At 43.8% G+C, this 19,578-nt stretch overlaps 2 protein-coding genes across 9 annotated transcripts in view; both read right to left on the reverse strand.

Annotated features, from left to right (window-relative positions):
• The window catches only part of LOC103477372 (NLR family CARD domain-containing protein 3-like), a 31,346-nt gene extending 19,925 nt beyond the window's left edge, over positions 1-11,421 (reverse strand). The window contains exons 1-9 of one of the 6 annotated variants that reach the window (XM_081616566.1): positions 10,935-11,342; positions 10,194-10,325; positions 9,727-9,846; positions 6,968-7,046; positions 6,579-6,807; positions 3,655-5,425; positions 3,249-3,422; positions 919-1,092; positions 67-113 (exon numbers count right to left, since the gene is read on the reverse strand). In XM_081616566.1, the coding sequence (XP_081472692.1) occupies positions 67-113; positions 919-1,092; positions 3,249-3,422; positions 3,655-5,425; positions 6,579-6,807; positions 6,968-7,046; positions 9,727-9,846; positions 10,194-10,282 (2,683 nt within the window). In that variant the 5' untranslated portion in view covers positions 10,283-10,325; positions 10,935-11,342. The other 5 variants (XM_081616560.1, XM_081616559.1, XM_081616564.1 and 2 more) reach the window with 5 other exon arrangements.
• A 2,720-nt stretch (positions 11,422-14,141) lies between these two features.
• LOC103477425 (echinoderm microtubule-associated protein-like 6) overlaps positions 14,142-19,578 on the reverse strand; it is a 45,638-nt gene continuing 40,201 nt past the window's right edge. For all 3 annotated transcript variants that reach the window (XM_081616189.1, XM_081616188.1, XM_081616191.1), the window contains 10 exons: positions 19,321-19,529; positions 19,021-19,178; positions 18,190-18,304; positions 17,933-18,121; positions 17,644-17,816; positions 17,313-17,475; positions 16,552-16,655; positions 16,323-16,476; positions 15,920-16,020; positions 14,142-15,360 (listed from right to left, as the gene is read on the reverse strand). In XM_081616189.1, coding sequence (XP_081472315.1) covers positions 15,336-15,360; positions 15,920-16,020; positions 16,323-16,476; positions 16,552-16,655; positions 17,313-17,475; positions 17,644-17,816; positions 17,933-18,121; positions 18,190-18,304; positions 19,021-19,178; positions 19,321-19,529 — 1,391 coding nt within the window. In that variant the 3' untranslated portion in view covers positions 14,142-15,335. The remainder of the gene's footprint in view (positions 15,361-15,919; positions 16,021-16,322; positions 16,477-16,551; positions 16,656-17,312; positions 17,476-17,643; positions 17,817-17,932; positions 18,122-18,189; positions 18,305-19,020; positions 19,179-19,320; positions 19,530-19,578) is intronic.

The raw sequence follows: 19,578 nt of genomic DNA on the forward strand, positions 1-19,578 counted from the left end.
CCTGAATGAGTGATGTGACAGTTTGAGCTGCTTTGTTGTCATGAATCAGATGAAAAACACACTTACACTTCCTCAGACCTGGTGTCAACCATCGGACTCCAGCAGGCTCCACCCTGAAAGGAGGAGGGGGGTCAGACCATCAGTCTCAGCAGCAAACATGGACATTACATGTAACACACACACACACTGTCCTCCACTGAGACAGTCCAACATTTGGCTCCAAAAGCTCCAACAGAGAGGAGAAAGGAAATCCCTCAGTAACAACCTGAAGAAACTCACTGAAGCCTAAAAGGACATCAGGAAACATTTCTGGAAGCTCAACCTGATTTAATAATCACCATTTAAATACAATCAATCTAAACTCTGATCAACACCTGGATACCTGCTCCATCCTCTCTGATGAAGGAGTGAAACACTAAACAACCTGCTGCTAAAAACCTGCTGTGGCCTCACTGTGATATCCTGAAATACAAACATTAAAAAGGAGAAGCTGCATCACATCCAACAAAGAGTTCAACAAGAACCAAAGATTTGATCTCTGAGCTCAGACTGAAACCAGGGAGAGGCTTCCATCTTCACACACCTCTGACAAACACCACATTCAGATGAGATTTTTTTTTTCGTTAAATGTAAAGCTGAGGTAAATGTTTCCCTCAGCTTCCTCGCTCATGAGCCCATACAGAAAAAGTGGGACGGGAGGCCCAAGAAGAAAACTGTCCTGCGGTTGCTATGGAGATTGCCTCGGTAGCTTTAGCAGCATGTCGATTTACATGACGTATCCTGCCCAATGAAAAATTATCAGGGCCATAGCACCAATAGGACAATGTCGAACCGAGCCGGACCGGGCCAGGCCGGACCCTGCAGAGCGAAAAGGGCTTTTGTCATTTCTCCTCTGCTCCTCCATCAGTTCCTCCATACCTCAGAGTTTCCAGTCTCCAGTTTGGATCCTTCTGTCCAGCCGACAGCAGCTTCACTCCTGAGTCTCCTGGATCATTGTAGCTCAGGTCCAACTCTTTCAGATGGGAGGGGTTAAAGGTCAGAGCTGAGGCCAGAGAAGCACAGCCTTCCTCTGAGATCAGACAGCCTGACAAGCTGCAGACACACAATTCAACACATGATGAGAACAGGGAGAATAAAGAACTAGTCAGTTTGAAAAGAAAAAGAGACAATGAAAGTGGAACTTAAGTGGTTAATAATAAAATATAAAACCATGTTCTGATTTGTAGCTGATAAAAAGTGACATTGAACCAATCTCAACAAACTGACACAATCTAAGAGGACAGCCTGTAGTTTTCTTCAAACTAGAACTAAAACACCAAAGATAAACTAATAATCCTGGTGGATCTGTTGATCTTGTGTTTAAAAAGCTTTAGTGATTTTACACCTGACAGTCCAACAGGACTTTACATTTGTTACATTTTCAGCTGGTGAAATCCACTTTCACACTGCACTGTCAAATGAACCAAACTTATAGAAAAAATTATGTTCTACAAACAAATGAGGCAATTAGTCCAGTTTTTATCGAAGTTTTAAGAATTACACCAGCTGCAGCGCACAACAGCAATGGGAAAATAATGCTGATAATTGTAAAACAACTTTAAACCACATATATTCTGCTTTTCTTTGCTCTCTGTGTTGGCTTTTCTGTACCAACAGAAAAGCCAACACAGTGAAAAGTGTTTGGTTGTCATGGCAACCAAACACCTCAGCTAAAACCACAGAGCAGACAGTATTACATATCAATAGATTAACATTTTTCTGTTAAAAGACCACAATCTATTTCAACCTGAACTGTTAAGACTTGCACATTTATTGTACCTTAATTGACCCAGAATTGCCTGCGCTATAGTTCGCTTCCTACTTTTGGAGCGATTTCTGGTCCATTTGCATTCCCATCGTATTTGCACTGCGCCAGAGTTCATTTCAACTGAACCAAGACCTTGGTGAACCAGAGTTTTTTTTTTGGTCCACATTAGAGTTGGATTGCACAGTCACATCTCCATACCAGACCTTCTAACAAACAAACTATCCATCCATCCATCCATCCATCCATCATTATACACTCATCCCTAGTTGGGTTGTGAGGGGTTCTGGTGCCTTTCTCCAACATGGGCAAAATGTCTTGCTATTCTACCAGTGGAACAAGTACATTTTCAAATTCCAAAATGTGAAATTTCAAGTTTAGTAAGATATTTGCACTGGAAACTAGATTAAGAACACTTGGTAGACTTTGTGTTTTTGCAGTGTAGATTCACTAGTGGTGAACTTAGTGTAATTAGAACTAGAATCAGAGCAGTTTAAATATATGCCAGCAATTTAATTAGAACAAGGAATAAGACAAATAATTAACACATAATTATTAACATTAATTTGAATATGATACTGTCAGAATGCTCATTTGTTGAACAGTATTCCATTTTCTGTGTTAAAAAATAAGTTTTCTGCTCTCTGTCAACAGTGACAGAGCTTAAATGGGGATTTATTAATTAGCAAAAACACATGAAAGGTAACTATTTAAAATATAAAGCTCACCAAAACCAATTTTATTAAAGTTTTAGTCCTTTCTGGTTCACATCCAGTAAGTAAAGAATCAAGGGTCTTGCTGAAAACTTTAGAATATTCTTGCATATCATTGTGCTAAAGGCTGTTTGGCAGTGCAGTATGAATCTGCTCTGTAGTAGTTTTGCATCATTCATGAATGATCTGTTAATCATTTGAGTGGAAATCAGTTCATTAACTGATTCATTCATTTCTCAATTCAGATTAAGTCACGTAGAGCTTCAGTGTTTGTGACTCTAAATGCTTCCGTCTGCCTCTGATTGGTTTACAACAAATACTGAACTTTCTCAGCCAATCAGCAGCGATGATTGTTTTCAACCATTTAACTCCCGGTCAGATGAATACAGTTTCAACATGCTGTGCTAAATTACATTAACTCTTTATTATGACCAACTGTAACGGTGTTGTAAATATTTTTTTAACTTAAATTACTCATGTCTGAAAAAAGTAAGTGGTAGTAAAACCGCTTTTTAAAAATCCAATAATTCCCATCTTAGATAGCTGTAATCTCACTGACAACAGTCAAGAAATTAATCTGAGATAAAGAATAAAGCAAAGGTTTGTATTCACAGGGAACAGAGCAAAGATGAGAAAAATTGGTAAATCTAAATTTTAATTAATATTTAAATAATCTCTGAAAACAGGTAATGGACAGAAATCTGGTTTCTCCAGCATTGAGAACATTTTACCTGAGAGTTTTGAGTGTGCAGTTTGGACTCTTCAGTCCAGCAGAGAGAAGCTTCACTCCTGAATCCTGCAGGTTGTTGTTACTCAGGTCCAGTTTTCTGAGACTGGAGGACTGGGAGCTGAGAACTGAGGACAGAGCTTCACAGCTTCTCTCTGAGAGGTTACAGACACTCAGTCTGAGGAGACGGAGAGAAAAATCTGGTATTAGACAAGTAATCAAAATATATGTTTCTTTCTTTCTAGTCACCAATGTTATACTTAAAAAGATCGATGGAACTGTCTGATTTTACACATCTTGACTTTTGTTGTGAGGTGGTTCATAAATAAACTGAAACAATACAAATCTATATCATCATTAGCAGATTTCAATCTACCAACTATGATTGAAGTAACAATTTGTGTTCTTACAGAGCTTTGTTGGAGGCTTTAACCACTGGCAGCAGCCTCAGAAGAGCCTCATCTGAAGCAGAGTTTTTCTTCAGATCAAACTCATCCAGATCTTCTCCTGACGACAGTAAGATGAAACCCAGAGCTGACCACTGAGAAGGAGACAGTTTATCTCTGGGGAGACTTCCTGAACTCAGAGACCGTTGGATCTTTTCCACTAGAGAATGATCATTCAGTTCATTCAGACAGTGGAACAGATTGATGCTTTTCTCTGCAGACTCATTCTCATTGATCTTCTCCTTGATGTACTGAATTGTTTCCTGGTTGGTCTGGGTGCCACTTCCCGTCTGTTTCATCAGACCGTGTAGGAGTCTCTGATTGGTCTGTAGTGAAAGCCTCAGAAGGAAGCGGAGGAACAAGTCCAGGTGTCCATTTGGACTTTCTAAGGCCAGGTCAACGGCTCTCTGATGGAGAGACTTTGGTTCAGACACCTGAGATGTTTGTGTATCTTCCATCAGGTTGATTCCAGAATCGATAAAGATCAGATGGACATGCAGAGCAGCCAGAAACTCTTGAACACTCAGATGGATGAAGCAGAACACCTTGGCCTGGTACAGCCCTCTCTCCTCTCTAAAGATCTGTGTGAACACTCCTGAGTACACTGAGGCTGCTCTGATATCGATGCCACACTCTGTCAGGTCTGATTCATAGAAGATCAGGTTTCCTTTCTGCAGCTGATCAAAAGCCAGTTTTCCCAGAGACTCAATCATCTTCCTGCCCTCTGGACTCCAGTGTGGATCTGTTTCAGCTCCTCCATCATACTTGACCTTCCTCACTTTGGTCTGAACCACCAGGAAGTGGATGTACATCTCAGTCAGGGTTCTGGGCAGCTTTCCTCCCTCTCTGGTCTTTAACACCTCCTCCAGAACTGTAGCAGTGATCCAGCAGAAGACTGGGATGTGGCACATGATGTGGAGGCTTTGTGATGTCTTCATGTGGGAGATGATCCTGCTGCCCTTCTTCTTATTTCTGAATCTCTTCCTGAAATACTCATCCTTCTGTGGGTCAGTGAACCCTCTGACCTCTGTTACCATGCCAACACACTCAGGAGGAATCTGATTGGCTGCTGCAGGTCGTGTGGTTATCCAGAGGAGAGCAGAGGGAAGCAGTTTCCCCCTGATGAGGTTTATCAGCAGAACATCCACTGAGCTGGACTCTGTAGCATCAGTCAGGATCTCCTTATTGTGGAAGTCCAGCGGAAGTCTGCTCTCATCCAAGCCATCAAAGATGAACAGAACCTGGAAGTGTTCAAAGCTGCAGATTTCTTTGGTTTCAGTAAAGAAGTGATTAATTAGTCCCACCAAGCTGAACTTTTTCTCTTTCACCACATTCAGCTCTCTGAAGGTGAATGGAAATATGAACTGGATGTTCTGGTGGGCTTTGTCTTCAGCCCAGTCCAGAGTGAACTTCTGTGTTAAGACAGTTTTTCCAATGCCAGCCACTCCCTTTGTCATCACTGTTCTGATTGGTTGATCTCTTCCAGGTGGGACTTTAAAGATGTCTTCTTTTCTGATTGTTGTTTCTGGTCTGTGTGGTTTCCTGGATGCTGTTTCAATCTGTCTGACCTCATGTTCATCATTGACCTCTCCAGTCCCTCCCTCTGTGATGTAGAGCTCTGTGTAGATCTGGTTCAGAAGGGTTGGACTTCCTGCTTTAGCGATTCCCTCAAACACATACTGGAACTTCTTCTTCAGATGAGATTTAAGTTGGTGTTGACAAAGTGCATGATCTTCTAAATTAAGAAAAAAAGTAAAATTAGAAAAGAAATAAAATTAACTTCTGTAGATAATTTGAAGAAATGTGATTCTATCCCTTATAGAATCAGGGATAGAATGCATTAGCACCTTAATATTAAGGTGCCTTATATTACATATCAGCTAATTTATATGGTGTATATTTATTAGATCTTTCATGAATGTAACTTATATTTAACTGTATTTATTGAATGCATATTGATTGCTGAAATTGATCGTATTTGAAATTACATATAGTGGAGCTGGTTCTACTGTAGGACTACAACCCTATTTTTTGAGCCATATAGTTCAGGAAGCAACGAGGACTCCAACGTTTCTGGGGAAGAAGGGTCCAACAGTGAAGGGTTGGAGTGAGACATCGGTGTACTTTTTGTAGCTTTTGTGTACACAGAATGACAGCACAGATGATCATCTTTTTAAATCATATTAGTAGTTTTCACATATCAGTCATACTTAGTCATTAATATATGCGTACGCCATCATAAATATTCAATACTAACTGGAAAGCCACTGCGTAGAAGAGGATGATGGTGTGAAAGACTTTGTTAGTGTATTAAAATGAAAACTGTGTATAATTTTCAATAAAAATAATGCTTGTGGTGACAGCAAGTTAAAGTTTCTGTTTCTCTCCCTCAATTCACAAAAGTTTGGATTCATAGACGACTCCATTAGAAAGGTTCAGAAGCTCACAGCCTTGTTGAAAAAACAAATAAAAACTGAAAACTTCTAAAAAATAAATAAATTTTGAGCTAGATTAGCAAGATATAAGCTGGTTTTTGAGAGAGTTTGTCTGCTTATTTGTTGACAGTCAATACTGATGGGAATAATGTAAAGTAATGTAAATGAACAGCTTTTGTGAACACTCCCCGGTTGCAAAGCAGTTTTGGGGAAAACTTTAAAAGGAGTTTTCTCAAAAAATATATTGGAGAGAAAATTCAAATGACCATCTCTTTTTTTCATTTTGTTTTGATTTCCATGTGTTAGATATCATTGGAAATTTAAGAAGTTAAACATTTAGAATTAGGAAATAACTCAAATCGCCCCTGGATAACCTTGTTTCTACTTTTGGTGTGGCCAGTCAAAAATTTGCAATTTCTCCATCAGGTTAAATCTTTGTAGAAATCCTCTTACTGCTCTGCAGACGGTCAGCCAGCTCCTCCTGCTTCATCCTCCTCAGGAAGTTCAGTGTGATCTTCATCAGTGCCTCTCTGCTGCATCTCCTCTGCTCTTCATCCTCACCTTCCAACTCCTCCTCATCATCTTTCTCACACTCTGACCATCCTGGGTGATCTGGACTCAGAACCTTTTGGATCTTCTTCAGCTCGTTCTTCACAAAATTGACAATGTTTTCCTCCAGCAGCTGGAACAGAATAATACATGAAGGAAACATCAGACTGAAGTCATGGAGCCAAACATCAGGTCCATGTTGGACAGACTGACAGTCCTCTGGTCTATAAAGTGCAGCATGGAGACGACTGTGAACAGAACCATGGAAAAGTAGTTGTTGTTCATGTACAGACCATAAATATGGAGTCCAGCTGTGCTTGATGCTGCTGGGTAGATGGACCACTGGGAACCTCCGAGCTCTGCGGGTCCACTCTGTGGAGGAACCAGGAACAATTAGGAAGTCAGGAAATATTCATACAGCAGTTTTCACTGAGGAAATCACCAAGAGTTTCACAATAAAATCTATCAAACAGAAAAACAGAGCACCACAGGAACACAAACCAAAGAAGTTAAAAAGATGAAGATGAACTAAAAGGATGAAGACCCACAACACCAGAATCACCCAGTAGATTTTAAACAGTGGGACTTGAACTGGGATTTCAAATTGTTCAGACTGTCAGCAGATCTAATACTGGTGCAGAGACAAATAAGCTGACATGATGTCTGTCCTCACAGAGACAATCAGAAGGTCCATGAAGTGATTTCTGGATGTGAACCTGATGATCCAAGTAGTTCCATCAACCAGGTTCTAAAATCCTTCCACTGGCTTCCTGTAGCTCAGAGAATAAACTTTAACATACATCATATCTATGCACCACAAATCTGGAACAAACTTCTAGAAAACTGCAAAACAGCTGAAATACTGAGTTTCTTTAAATCAAGTCTAAACTCCCATTTATTTACAGCCACTTTCAACACATAATCACTGGAACATCGACCAACATATATGATGTTTACTGATGATGAAATGCAATGTGTGTAACTGGTTTCTGAAATTAGTGAAGGTATCATGTTTTTATGACTTTGTGCTTTTATGATTTAAAGCACTTTGAACTGAAATGTGAAATGTACTACATAAATAAATTTGATTGATTGATTGATGATGTTGTAAATGTTTAATGTTCCTGCTGATCCCACCAACAACCAGCAGAACTTCTGGACCATTTCAGTTTTATTGAGTTCCAGCAGATCTCAAATAAAGAAGTTTAATCTTCCTCAGTGTGAGGACTCCCTCCTCTCTGTCCTCACACTGATCCATGCTGCTGAATTCACTTCAGCTCACACACACTTTCTAGCTTCACCTGCAGAGGAAACACACATCATTCATCAGCTCTGATCATCTTTACAGCATTAGAACTGGAAACAGATCAGCTGCTCCTCCTCTGATTGGCTTCTCAGGAGAGTCGTTAAAGAGTAGTTGTATGTGCAGCCAGCTCTATGAGTTTGTCTTTATACAGCTGAAGCTGAAATCTGTAGACTTGTAGCTCTTCCTGTGAGACCCAACAGAACCAGACAGATCATCAACTAAATGATTCCCATCAGAACCGGTCTGATCCTCCAACATGTTCCTGATCACTGATCCTCCTGAATAATGTCCAGCCTCATTAAAGAGCAGAAAGATCTGATTCTGAGACAATCATGTTGGTTTAAATGACTGAGGACAGTTGGGTGAAGTTGGTGTTGAGCTCTGACATGGAGAAGAACCAGGAGTCATTTCCAGTCTGATCCAAGAGGTTCTGATGGAGCTTCATTCAGAACCAGATGGTCTGTTGGAGACCCACTGCTGGATCAGATCCACATCAGATAATATCTGATGGTTGATGATCAGCCATGTTGGCCAATGATGTTTGAACCTGAGAGATAAAACTGGAAACATTAAATTAAGTCATAGAAACATTTTTTCAGCATTAATGTCTGGAAACTAAATTCATATTTAGAGAACGACCCAAATATCAACATCAAAACTAAATCCACTTCTGTCTGTGTGTTAATATTTATATTGGATTTCAAAACTGTTTCATAAGGCAAAATTAAGTTGATGCAAACAGAATAAGACTCGGTTAAATGTTTATGACTTTAACATAATATAATGTATGTATGATATCGATGGACAGGTAGAAGCTCTGGGTAGAGACTGTGGGTCTAAACGGACCCGTTTTATATTTTGAAGTTCTTTAAATGTTGCAGAACCAATAATCCAATTTGGACTTCATCGTCTCCATGGTAACATGTTTCCCTTTAGTTTGATGATACAAAGTTCTCAGGAACCAAGGAAGGAGGTCCAGATGTTCCTGTTGGTGCCTCACATGATGGATTTATTTGAACATTAAAGGGGCAGTTCATGTTTTTCCCTCCATGGAGGCTAATCTTTACATTGTTTTATTACCTTTTGAGGAATGTCTGCCTGCTTTCGTCTCACATTAAAAGTTTATCCTTCCTTTTAGAAACTCCGTGATGTTTCTATATTTAATCTGATAAATACAAACTTTACCTTTTATTTCAAAATAGAAATACTCAGATGTTCTCTGTTTTACTAAAATCTCACTATTAACTATCAGTGTTTTCAGAGTTGACTCAAGTTTCTCAAAAGTGTCTGTTTTTCAGTCATCTCAATTTATCTGAGAAGAGTTTATCTCTCTATTATCAACAGAAAACTGAAAGCACAATAATCAACCTGGAGCTGCATAATCCAACATGGAAAAATACTGTTGCTTTTACAATACAAGTTTGTTTCAAATAATGTTACTACAAAGATTTCAATATAGAAATGTCAAACACAGAAAGACCTGAATAATATAGACTTGTACTGGTTTATTTACATCTGTAGCTATAAAACATGTTGGAAAATTTTTGGATTTGAGTCTAAGGTGATGATTACTTAATTTTTCATAGATACTGAGATAAACAATCAGATCTGAAACACTGAAGGTTGGTGATGAACAATTATATTTAATAGGAAATTATAGGAGGAGAAACATGAAATATATTAGGAACAAAGAATCATTTCAGACCGACTGAGTTTATACAGTTACAGCAGGTAGAAAGAGCTCACCTGTCTGATGGTGGAGGTTCAGCAGATTTAAAGTTAATGATGTGACCTTTTGACATGTCGCTCTTAAAGGACACACAGCTGGGTTCTGGTTCTGGTTCTGGTTTGAGTCTTTGATGGATCCTGACAGAAACATGAGGATTAAAACCCATTCTGTGAGGTTCTGTTTACATACCAGCCAACATTTCCATCATGGACCCATCTGGACCAGAACCGGGCTGAAGTTGGTGATTCTCTCCATCTGTGTCCTCCTGCAGCCCAGAGCTCTAACCAACAGGCTGCTGTCACTCAGCTGCTCCTGCATCACTGACTTGCTGTCTGGAAGAAACACTGAACCAGGCTGAGCTGCTCTGTTCAGTCTGGATGAAGCAGCAAAGAGGAGCAGCAGCTTCATCACCACGTCTGTTTGGGCCTGATGTAGTGAACGCTGTGTGAAAAGGGCTGTGGACACTTAGAGATGGTGACCTCACCTCTGACCTTTGCTCCGGCTCTCATCTTCCCCACACAGAGTGGTTGTAGAGGGAGGGACTCCCTCCTCTCTGTCCTCACACTGATCCATGCTGCTGAATTCACTTCAGCTCACACACACTTTCTAGCTTCACCTGCAGAGGAAACACACATCATTCATCAGCTCTGATCATCTTTACATCATTAGACCTGGAAACAGATCAGCTGCTCCTCCTCTGATTGGCTCTTCTTCTCTGCTTCATATCAGAGGAAGCTGCACCAGCTGCTGCACTTCTACCATCAGTCCACTAGATGGAGACATGGAGCTACATTACATCGACTCTGAATATCAGAAACTATTTTATTTTATTTATTTGTCGTGTTATTGAAATTTCATTCAATCTGTAGATAATCGACTTGTCTTATCAAATATGAACTATTCAATAATTTACTTCTAGTTTTCGGCTATTGTTGACCGGGTTAGAGTTTTGGACACACCCATAAATGGCGGAGACCAGAGTTTGATTCCAGGAAATAAAAACATGACGCAGTTTGTCCAAAGAAGAAAACAAGAAACATCGGTTATTCATCATGTTGTTTGATTCCAGTTCATCAATAATCTAATAATTTTGTAGTTTAACCTCCAACCAGCAGAGATTAAACTTTGAGCTGGAATCAGAAGTGAACATTTTCTCCAAACATCAGAGAAACAAGCAGTAAAGTTCCTGAAGACAAAGTTCAAGTAGGAAACAAAACAAACTTACAGTTTATTCAAACGGTCCAAAGAGTTGAAGATCATCTGAACAGACTGAGACCCAACAGAACCACAGAAGAACCGGACTGGAGCCTCAGTTAAACAACGCGAAGTCAAACTGAAAGTAAATGTTGTATAACTGATGACGTCTGCTCTTTCGACCGGTGTTATGGATTAACTGTATGGCAAGCCGTAAAACAGAATTTATGTTAAAACGGCTTGCCACAGTTTTTGGCCCGTTGCTGCGATACGTAACAGGGTCCGCCATATTGAATGTGGAATATGTGCCATAAGCTAAAACAGGTAAATGGACCGAACTACAAAGTGCCGTTCTACAAAGCATTTTAAATTAATACCTGTCATTGACACATTTTCTCACACACACTAATATATTTGGCAATTAAAGAAATTACTAAAGACAGAGTTTCTAACTTTTGATGTGATTATTTAATTGTTTTGGGGCATTTCTGAATAAAGAGCACAAAGTTTTTATTTGATTATTTATTATTGAATAAGTATTATTATTTAATTAAAGAACATATTTACATAATCCCATAATTTAATGTAGCCTACATTTAACGTTTCGAGACAAGAAAAAATATTTTTTTGAATTTATTTTTTATACATTGTTGAGAAACGCTGTTACGTACGACTCAGCGCTCCATAGACATGATATAAGGATAGACCCTCATGGCCGCTCTCGCCTATTGTCGTTGACAAGATTTAGGGCGTTATGTGTTTAGCAGCACAATGACGTATCAGCGCGTTTAATCGATCAAAATACGCTTTTTTGTTACTGGAAACCATATTGAAACATCTATCAAAGCTACATTTATAAACAATTATATTATTTAAGTATGTTTTTAATACATAGTTGAACATATTTAAATATGATTAGTGGCAATAACAATATGAATGGAATATTCTGATATTGATGTATGATGAGCATATTACAAAGCACACAGCCGTTCATAATTTATTTAATAAATAATTTAGTAATATAAATAAATATTTATATAACTATACAAACACAAATAAATAAAGATGAATAATGGCACAAATAAATGATTAATACTGAATAATACATACTGCTCAAAAAAATAAATATATATATATACTGATTGACCCTCGTCGGGTCAATCAGTGTTGATTCCTAAGTGGACAGTTTGATTTCACAGAAGTTTGATTTACTTGGAGTTATATTGTGTTGTTTAAGTGTTCCCTTTATTTTTTTGAGCAGTGTATATTTTGTATATGGTATTTTTATGTTGTTGATCATGTTGTTTTTTATGTCTTCTTCCTCCTATAATTGATGGAGATATATAGATATGATTTATAATGTAGAAAGGAATTGTTTATGTCACCTAATTAGCTTTGTATCCTGTAGAAAAATATGGTATTTTAGAAGATAATTTATCTTTCACGTTGCCAGTAATGGCGAAATTAATAGTAAATAATAAAGACTTTGTGGTATTCTCGTTTAGTGACATAATTACATTAGTTGTGTTGCCACCCCCTCGCCACTAGAGGCAGTAGCACTGCAGGCCCGAAAAGATGCGACTAAGAAGCAGATTTAGAAGAACACCAAAAGCTACGGAATAAGTTAAAAGCTGTGAGCTGCGCTGATGTAAATAAAAAAGAGAAGTTGAAATACATGCTGAGAGTGAAACTCCTTACTACAGATGAAGTTATTTCACATATTTCAAAAGAAAATTTAAACGGAAGAACGCGGACAATAAGGGAAATAGCGCCCCCTTCACTTCCGGAGTGCAATGGTCCCATTTCCAAATAGGTAAGAGACTGACAGTGGTCCGTCCCGCGCCTTCCTGTTTGCTGCAGCGAGGTGGACGTGGCTTTCACTGGGAATCAACTGGACTGTTAATTAGTTGGATTTGTCTCCCTCTGGTGAGGAAACTATAACCTGTATGATGTCTGATTATTAAACCCACATGAAGCGATTCTAAATTATCCAAATCTGTCACTGATGGTAAAAACGGATTAGGACCAGAACCGGTTCTGAGGTTTCATTGATCAGGACATGAATAACAGACCATCTGTTGCTCAGCAGCTCTGAAAATGAGCTCAGTCCAACAGCAGCACAGATTAACTGAGTCATTAAGTACTGAACAGAACCAGAACCAAAATGATGCTTTCACAGCAGGTCAAAGGTCATCGGCTGCAACAATCCAAATTAATCTGTTGTCCTTTAAATCACCATAAATGCTGCTGCTGAAACCACAGATTGTTCTAATGTAGAATATTTCTAAGGAAGGGAATCAAACCAGCGACTCGACGTTCTTTCCTCCCATCAGCCTCATTTATTGTCAGGAAATCGTCTCACAGCATCAGAACAATAAAGGTTTGGAGCTGAAAACAAACTCAGGAGTTTCATATTTTCAGAGTTTAGAGCAAAACAAACATTTTCACTGAAACTGATTTCAGAGCAGCTTCTGGTTCAGGAACATCTGGAACATCCCACAGTTCACGTTACAGGAACTACAGAGGGTGCACTTACTTTTTACCTGGACTGTAGCGCTGAGACAGGGCAGTGGCTGCTGCTCTCCAGGTGAACTTTGACCCCTGAAACCGGTTCCACTGCAGAGGGAGAAATCTGCAGGTTCCTTCCTCTGAGGATCTTGGTTTGCCGGCAGCAGCTTCAGCAGCAGCAGCTTCAGCAGCAGCAGCTTCAGCAGCAGCAGCTGAAGCTGCTGCTGAAGCAGCTGCAGCTGCAGCAGCTTCAGCAGCAGCTTCAGCTTCACAGCAGCAGCTTCAGCAGCTGCAGCAGCTTCAGCAGCAGCTGCAGCTAGCAGCAGCAGCTTCAGCAGCTGCAGCAGCTTCAGCTTCCAGCAGCAGCTTCAGCAGCAGCAGCTTCAGCAGCTGCAGCTTCAGCAGCAGCAGCTGAAGCAGCAGCAGCTTCAGCAGCTGCAGCAGCTTCAGCTTCAACAGCAGCAGCTGAAGCAGCAGCAGCTTCAGCTGCAGCTTCAACAGCAGCAGCTGAAGCAGCAGCAGCTTCAGCAGCTGCAGCAGCTTCAGCTTCAGCAGCAGCAGCTGAAGCAGCAGCAGCTGCAGCTTCAGCTTCAGCAGCAGCAGCTTCAGCAGCAGCAGCTTCAGCTGCAGCAGCAGCTTCAGCTTCAGCAGCAGCAGCTTCAGCTTCAGCAGCAGCATGGTGTGTGTCAGTGTGTGTGGAAAATAAAGGAACATTTCACTAAAAACCAGCTGATTTTTGCCTTCAGTTCATTTTCAGCACAGAGAATTCATCCATTCATTCGCATCAGGCATAAAAACATGAATGATTCCAGGTATTAACTCAAAGCAAAAACATTTTTCTATCCAGTCAGGATGAACATTCAGAGAGTAGCACCAGACAGAACCGAAAGTCCAAACGTCTGAAATCTGATCCTGGTCCAGAGAAATGAGACAAACGGAAACATCCAGAAAGGCACTTCAGGGGGACGGAGTCCAGATGCAGCCGAGGCTCTTTGACAACGAGACGATCATCAGCTGCTTCTCAGGAAAACACAAGTTTACAGTCAGCCTCTGGTCCATCTTCATCATCATCTTCATCTTCAGGATTTGATTCTGAGTCCAGATGTCTGTGTTGATGCTTCGGTTCTGGTTCTGCAGCTTCTAGGTGAAATAAAACTGTTTCTGTGAAAACCTCCATGGTTTTACAAAATTTACACCTTTTTTTAAATTAAACAGTTTTTATTTTACGTTTCACTAAAAATCTAAAATGGTTTCATGGAAGTTTAAATCTTTGCATCTCGTTATTCTGGTTTCCAGCCCAGAACTCCAATCCAAGATGGCCGCTGCACGAAGTGGTGATGCTGAAAGCTGCAGCAAAGATCTGATTATTGAACCTCTGATGCTTTTCGCCTCATTCAGCCTCACGTTATGATTCATGGCATGTTGGTGAACATGTTCTTCAGGTTTGGCTAAAACGCAGGGAAACTGCTCAGCTGTTAGCTTGTGTTGCTAACAGTGGTTAGCCTGGTGACTGAGTTCAAGGATCAGGATCAAACTGGTTTTCTTGGTTCCAACTGGATCCCAGTTCAGTGAGATAACGTTCCCAGGATCCCTGGATCCCTACGGAGGCCTGCAGGTTCATTTTAAGGTGTTTGATGAATAAACTGATCCACTGAGTGAATCTGCTGCTTCACCTCAGAGATTCTGAGCCACTGATTCCTCCACCTGTAGGAGGCGCTGCAGCGTCCGGACTGATCCCAGGTGAGGCTACCTGGACATCTGTAAACATCAGCTGCGTCTGTCCAGCGTCTGTCCAGCATCTGTCCAGCGTCTGTCCAGCGTCTGTCCAGCGTCTGTCCTGCGTCTGTCAGGCTGATTGTGCAGAGGAACGCTGAGCTGCTCTGGGTCCACTGTGGTTCTGTTAAGGCGCTTTGGATCCGGACGTCTACAGACACTTCCACACAAACACACTGAAAGAACCAGAGAAACGGAATCTGTGGAACTTTGAGGGTTGGATGGGAACAAGATAAGTTCTGATCAGTGGTTCTGGTCGGTACCAGTCGGTGGTTCTGGTCGGTACCAGTTGGTTCTGGTCGGTACCAGTTGGTTCTGATCGTTGGTTCTGGTCGGTTCTGATCAGTGGTTCTGGTTGGTACCAGTTGGTTCTGGTTGGTTCTGGTCGGTGGTTCTGGTTGGTACCAGTTGGTTCTGGTTGGTTCTGGTCGGTACCAGTTGGTTCTGGTTGGTTCTGATCGTTGGTTCTGGTCGGTTCTGATCAGTGGTTCTGGTTGGTTCTGGTCGGTGGTTCTGGTTGGTACCAGTTGGTTCTGGTTGGTTCTGGTCGGTGGTTCTGGTTGGTACCAGTCGGTTCTGGTCAGTGGTTCTGGTTGGTTCTGGTCGGTGGTTCTGGTTGGTACCAGTCGGTTCTGGTCGGTACCAGTTGGTTCTGGTCAGTGGTTCTGGTCGGTACCAGTCGGTTCTGGTCGGTGGTTCTGGTCGGTACCAGTCGGTTCCGGTCCGTTCTCCTACCTGCAGTCGTCTCCTCCGGTGCTGATCACCTGCTTGTCGTCGTGGGAGAATCGGACGTTGGTGACGTGAGGCGAGTGTCCGAGGAAACGCTTGTGTTTGGCCTGAAGTCGGAACAGAACCAGAACCAGAACCGGGTCAAAGTCCAGAAAACAGAGAAACAAGTTTTATTTTGAGTTGTGATCAAATTTTATAGAAATTTATTTTCTTGGAATCAGTCAGAATGAAGGATGGAGTTTTAATGTAAAGTCTGGAGACGTTTATTGATCAATAATGATTCTATTAGGGATCAATTACAGTATTGATTCTATATTGATCATCAGCACCAGCTAACCTCTGTCATGCTGATTATTGCCCCACTATTCTAATACTGACATCATTTCCACTGAATGACGCAGAAACTCACAGACTTGTCTCTGCAGGGGAAATCGAACAGTCTGACCAATCCCAGGTCGTCTCCGCTGACCACGTTCAGGCCACCGTGCGAAACGCAGGCGCAGATCACGTCGGCTCTGTCGGCGCTGCGAGGCCAGATCCCCACAACTTCATCTCCCAGAATGCTGTTGGACACACGAACGCAGAGCGGCGTCAGAGCGGCGGCGGCTACCGGCGGCTCGGGTCGGGTCAAAGGTCACCTGGTCCACGTCGCCCAGGTGATTCTGTCGATGGCGCTCTGGTCACTCAGCAGCTTCCCTGAAGGAACCTCAAACACCAGGCGGCGGTACGCTCCGGTCGACACCTGAAGGCAGCACAGAGCGTCAGGACCGGCTGGACCGGGAACCGCTGGACCCGGTCCAGGGAGCGGAACCGCTGGACCGGGAACCGCTGGACCGGGTCCAGAGAGCAGAACCACTGGACCGGGTCCAGGGAGCGGAACCGCTGGACCGGGTCCAGGGAGCGGAACCGCTGGACCGGGAACCGCTGGACCCGGTCCAGAAAGCGGAACCGCTGGACCGGGTCCAGGGAGCAGAACTGCTGGACCGGGAACCGCTGGACCGGGTCCAGGGAGCGGAACCGCTGGACCGCAACGAGCGGAACCTCTGGACCGGGTCCAGGGAGCGGAACCGCTGGACCGGGTCCAGGGAGCGGAACCGCTGGACCGCAACGAGCGGAACCGCTGGACCGGGTCCAGGGAGCGGAACCGCTGGACCGGGTCCAGGGAGCGGAACCGCTGGACCGCAACGAGCGGAACCGCTGGACCGGGTCCAGGGAGCGGAACCGCTGGACCGCAACGAGCGGAACCGCTGGACCGGGTCCAGTGAGCAGAACCCAGCAGGTCTCTGCAGAGGTTCTTACTGCTGAGCCGTTTGGTGAGTTTGGATCGAACCCGACCCGTCTGCAGGTTCTGCTGGTACCTGGATGTAAAACCCGACCCGTCTGCAGGTTCTGCTGGTACCTGGATGTAGCCGCTGTCCGCTGAAAAGTCCAGCTGCAGGATGAAGGCAGGAATGTCGCTGCAGTATCCCAGCCGGGTCAGAACCGGTCCACCACTCATGTCGTAAACGTCCACCGTGTTCTCCACCGACCCGACGGCCAGCAGGCGGCGGTCCGGGCTGAAGCTGGAACCAGAACACAGGCCTGGAGTCAGAACAGAACCAGAACCGGGTTCTTCGCCCCGACCTCAAGAACCAGGAAACATTTGGGCTCCGAGGCTTTTAGCTCCACCAGAACCATTCAGACCCGACTGGTTCTGACCGGATCTGACTGGTCCTGACCGGACCTCCTACCGGATGTCCTGCAGGCCGGCGCTGCGGTCCCGTTTCTTGGTCCAGATCTTCAGGGAGTTGGCGAGGAGGAGGAGGAACTCCCCGTTCTTCATCCCGACGGCCAGCATCTCCCCGTCGCAGCTGAAGCTCACGCAGCGGGCGGCGTGGCCGACACACACCTTGTTCAGGAGTTTCTGACAACAGAGCCGCCATCCGGACGTCAGCCACGGAGCAACAGAACCATCCGGGAATCGTTTCTATTAAATCTACTTCCGAAGCGCCGATGATCTTCATCATGGCGGTGCGTCACCTTGTCGCTCAGGTCCCACAGCCTGATGGTGGCGTCGTCGCTGGCCGTGACGCAGAGCTCCTTGACCGGGTGGGCAGCCAGACCCCAGATGCCCCCGCGGCCGTGGCTGTCCAGCAGCCGGTTGGACGCCGCGTTCTTCTCCCCGACCTCCAGGATCTCCCCGTCCTTCGTTCCCACCAGGATCTTCCCCTGAGGAAGAGGAGCTGGTGAGGAATCGGCAGCAGGAGGAAGAGGATGAGGGGGAACGTGAGTCGGACCTTCCCTCTGCAGACGGAGCGGACGCACTCCACCTGCTGACCCGTCTCCAGCTGGAAGGCCCGGCAGCGCTTCATCTCCTGGTCCCACAGCTTCACGGCTCCGCCCTCTTTGGTCCTGATGGCCGAATCCAGAGCAACGATTCAGACTGAAACATCCATCAGGTGAAGGTTTCGCTCTCCTCCTCCCACCGGGATGAAAACAGGAGTTTTCACACAATCATGTTTTATTCTCCAAGAGCCTGAAAAGACCCGATTCTGATGGACTAAATGTGTCATTAAAGGGACAGTAACTCGTCGTTTCCAGGAACATAGTGCAATTTATAACACATATGAAATCATAAAATGTTATACGTGACTTAAAAGAAATGTGACTACACAATATAACGCTTCTGTCTCTTTAAGAAGCTCCTGCTCTCTGAAGCTCCGCCTCCAGGAAGTTGTCCCAACATGGCTCCTCTATTAACCCTTTAATGTTTTAGCAGCAGCTCCTATAATGAGATCAGCTGATGTTTGCTAATTGCTGCTGGCTAGTCTGAAGGAGCAGGGGAAGCAGTAGCTGGAAACTGCAGCTGTGAGGTGGAGCTGTGTCCTTGTGGGCGGGGCTAGGTCCACCCAGGCGTTTTGCAGGGTTTGTTTTTAATGAGGGAGAAACTTTCTAACATTATGTAATGCTCAAAACGTTACGTTAAACCGCCCCTTTAACAGAAGAAGCTCTTTAGTTCTCAGCAGAACCTTTTGAACAAACTTTAGTTCTAAATCAGGCCCGTTTGGGTCCCGGTTCCTCTGACGTGAGGCTAAAGCAGCAGCAGCAGCAGCAGCAGCTCCACTCACGGCCGCTCCTTCCCTCCAGTGACGATGAGTCCGTCTCTCAGCGTGGTGTACATGGTGAACACCGGCCCCGTGTGGGCCTTCGCCACCAGCCTCAGCAGGAAGTGATGTCGCCACACGTACACGTCGCCGTTGATGGCGCCGGTGAACGTCAGGTTGTTCTGGGAATAAACGCTGAGGTCAGTCTGTTTACCTGCTGCTCAGGTGGGTCAATAATGAGCTGATCTAAGGTTCCTGCATCACAGCCACCTGCAGAGACACCAGGAAAACCCGGACCGGATTTAAGAACAGCAGAGAACTCACAGCACCGAAGGCCACAGAGAGCATGGTCTGCATCCGGCCGTCCGGCACCGACCCCACCACTCCCTTCTTGTACATCAGCGCGCCGCCAGCCAGAGTCCAGAACTTCACATGTTTGATTCCCACAGAAACAAACTGGGAGTCCGAGTCCGGCCGGAACTCCACCACGAAGATCCGGTCCGGATGTCCGGCTTTACTGCAAACCCGGGATCCTGAAAGAGAAACGGGTTCTGGTTTCTACTGACCCAGAGAAACGGGTTC

The sequence above is a fragment of the Poecilia reticulata genome, chromosome 15 (assembly GCF_904066995.2).
Source record: "Poecilia reticulata chromosome 15, P_reticulata-male-v2, whole genome shotgun sequence".
Classification (NCBI taxonomy): Eukaryota; Metazoa; Chordata; class Actinopteri; order Cyprinodontiformes; family Poeciliidae; genus Poecilia; species Poecilia reticulata.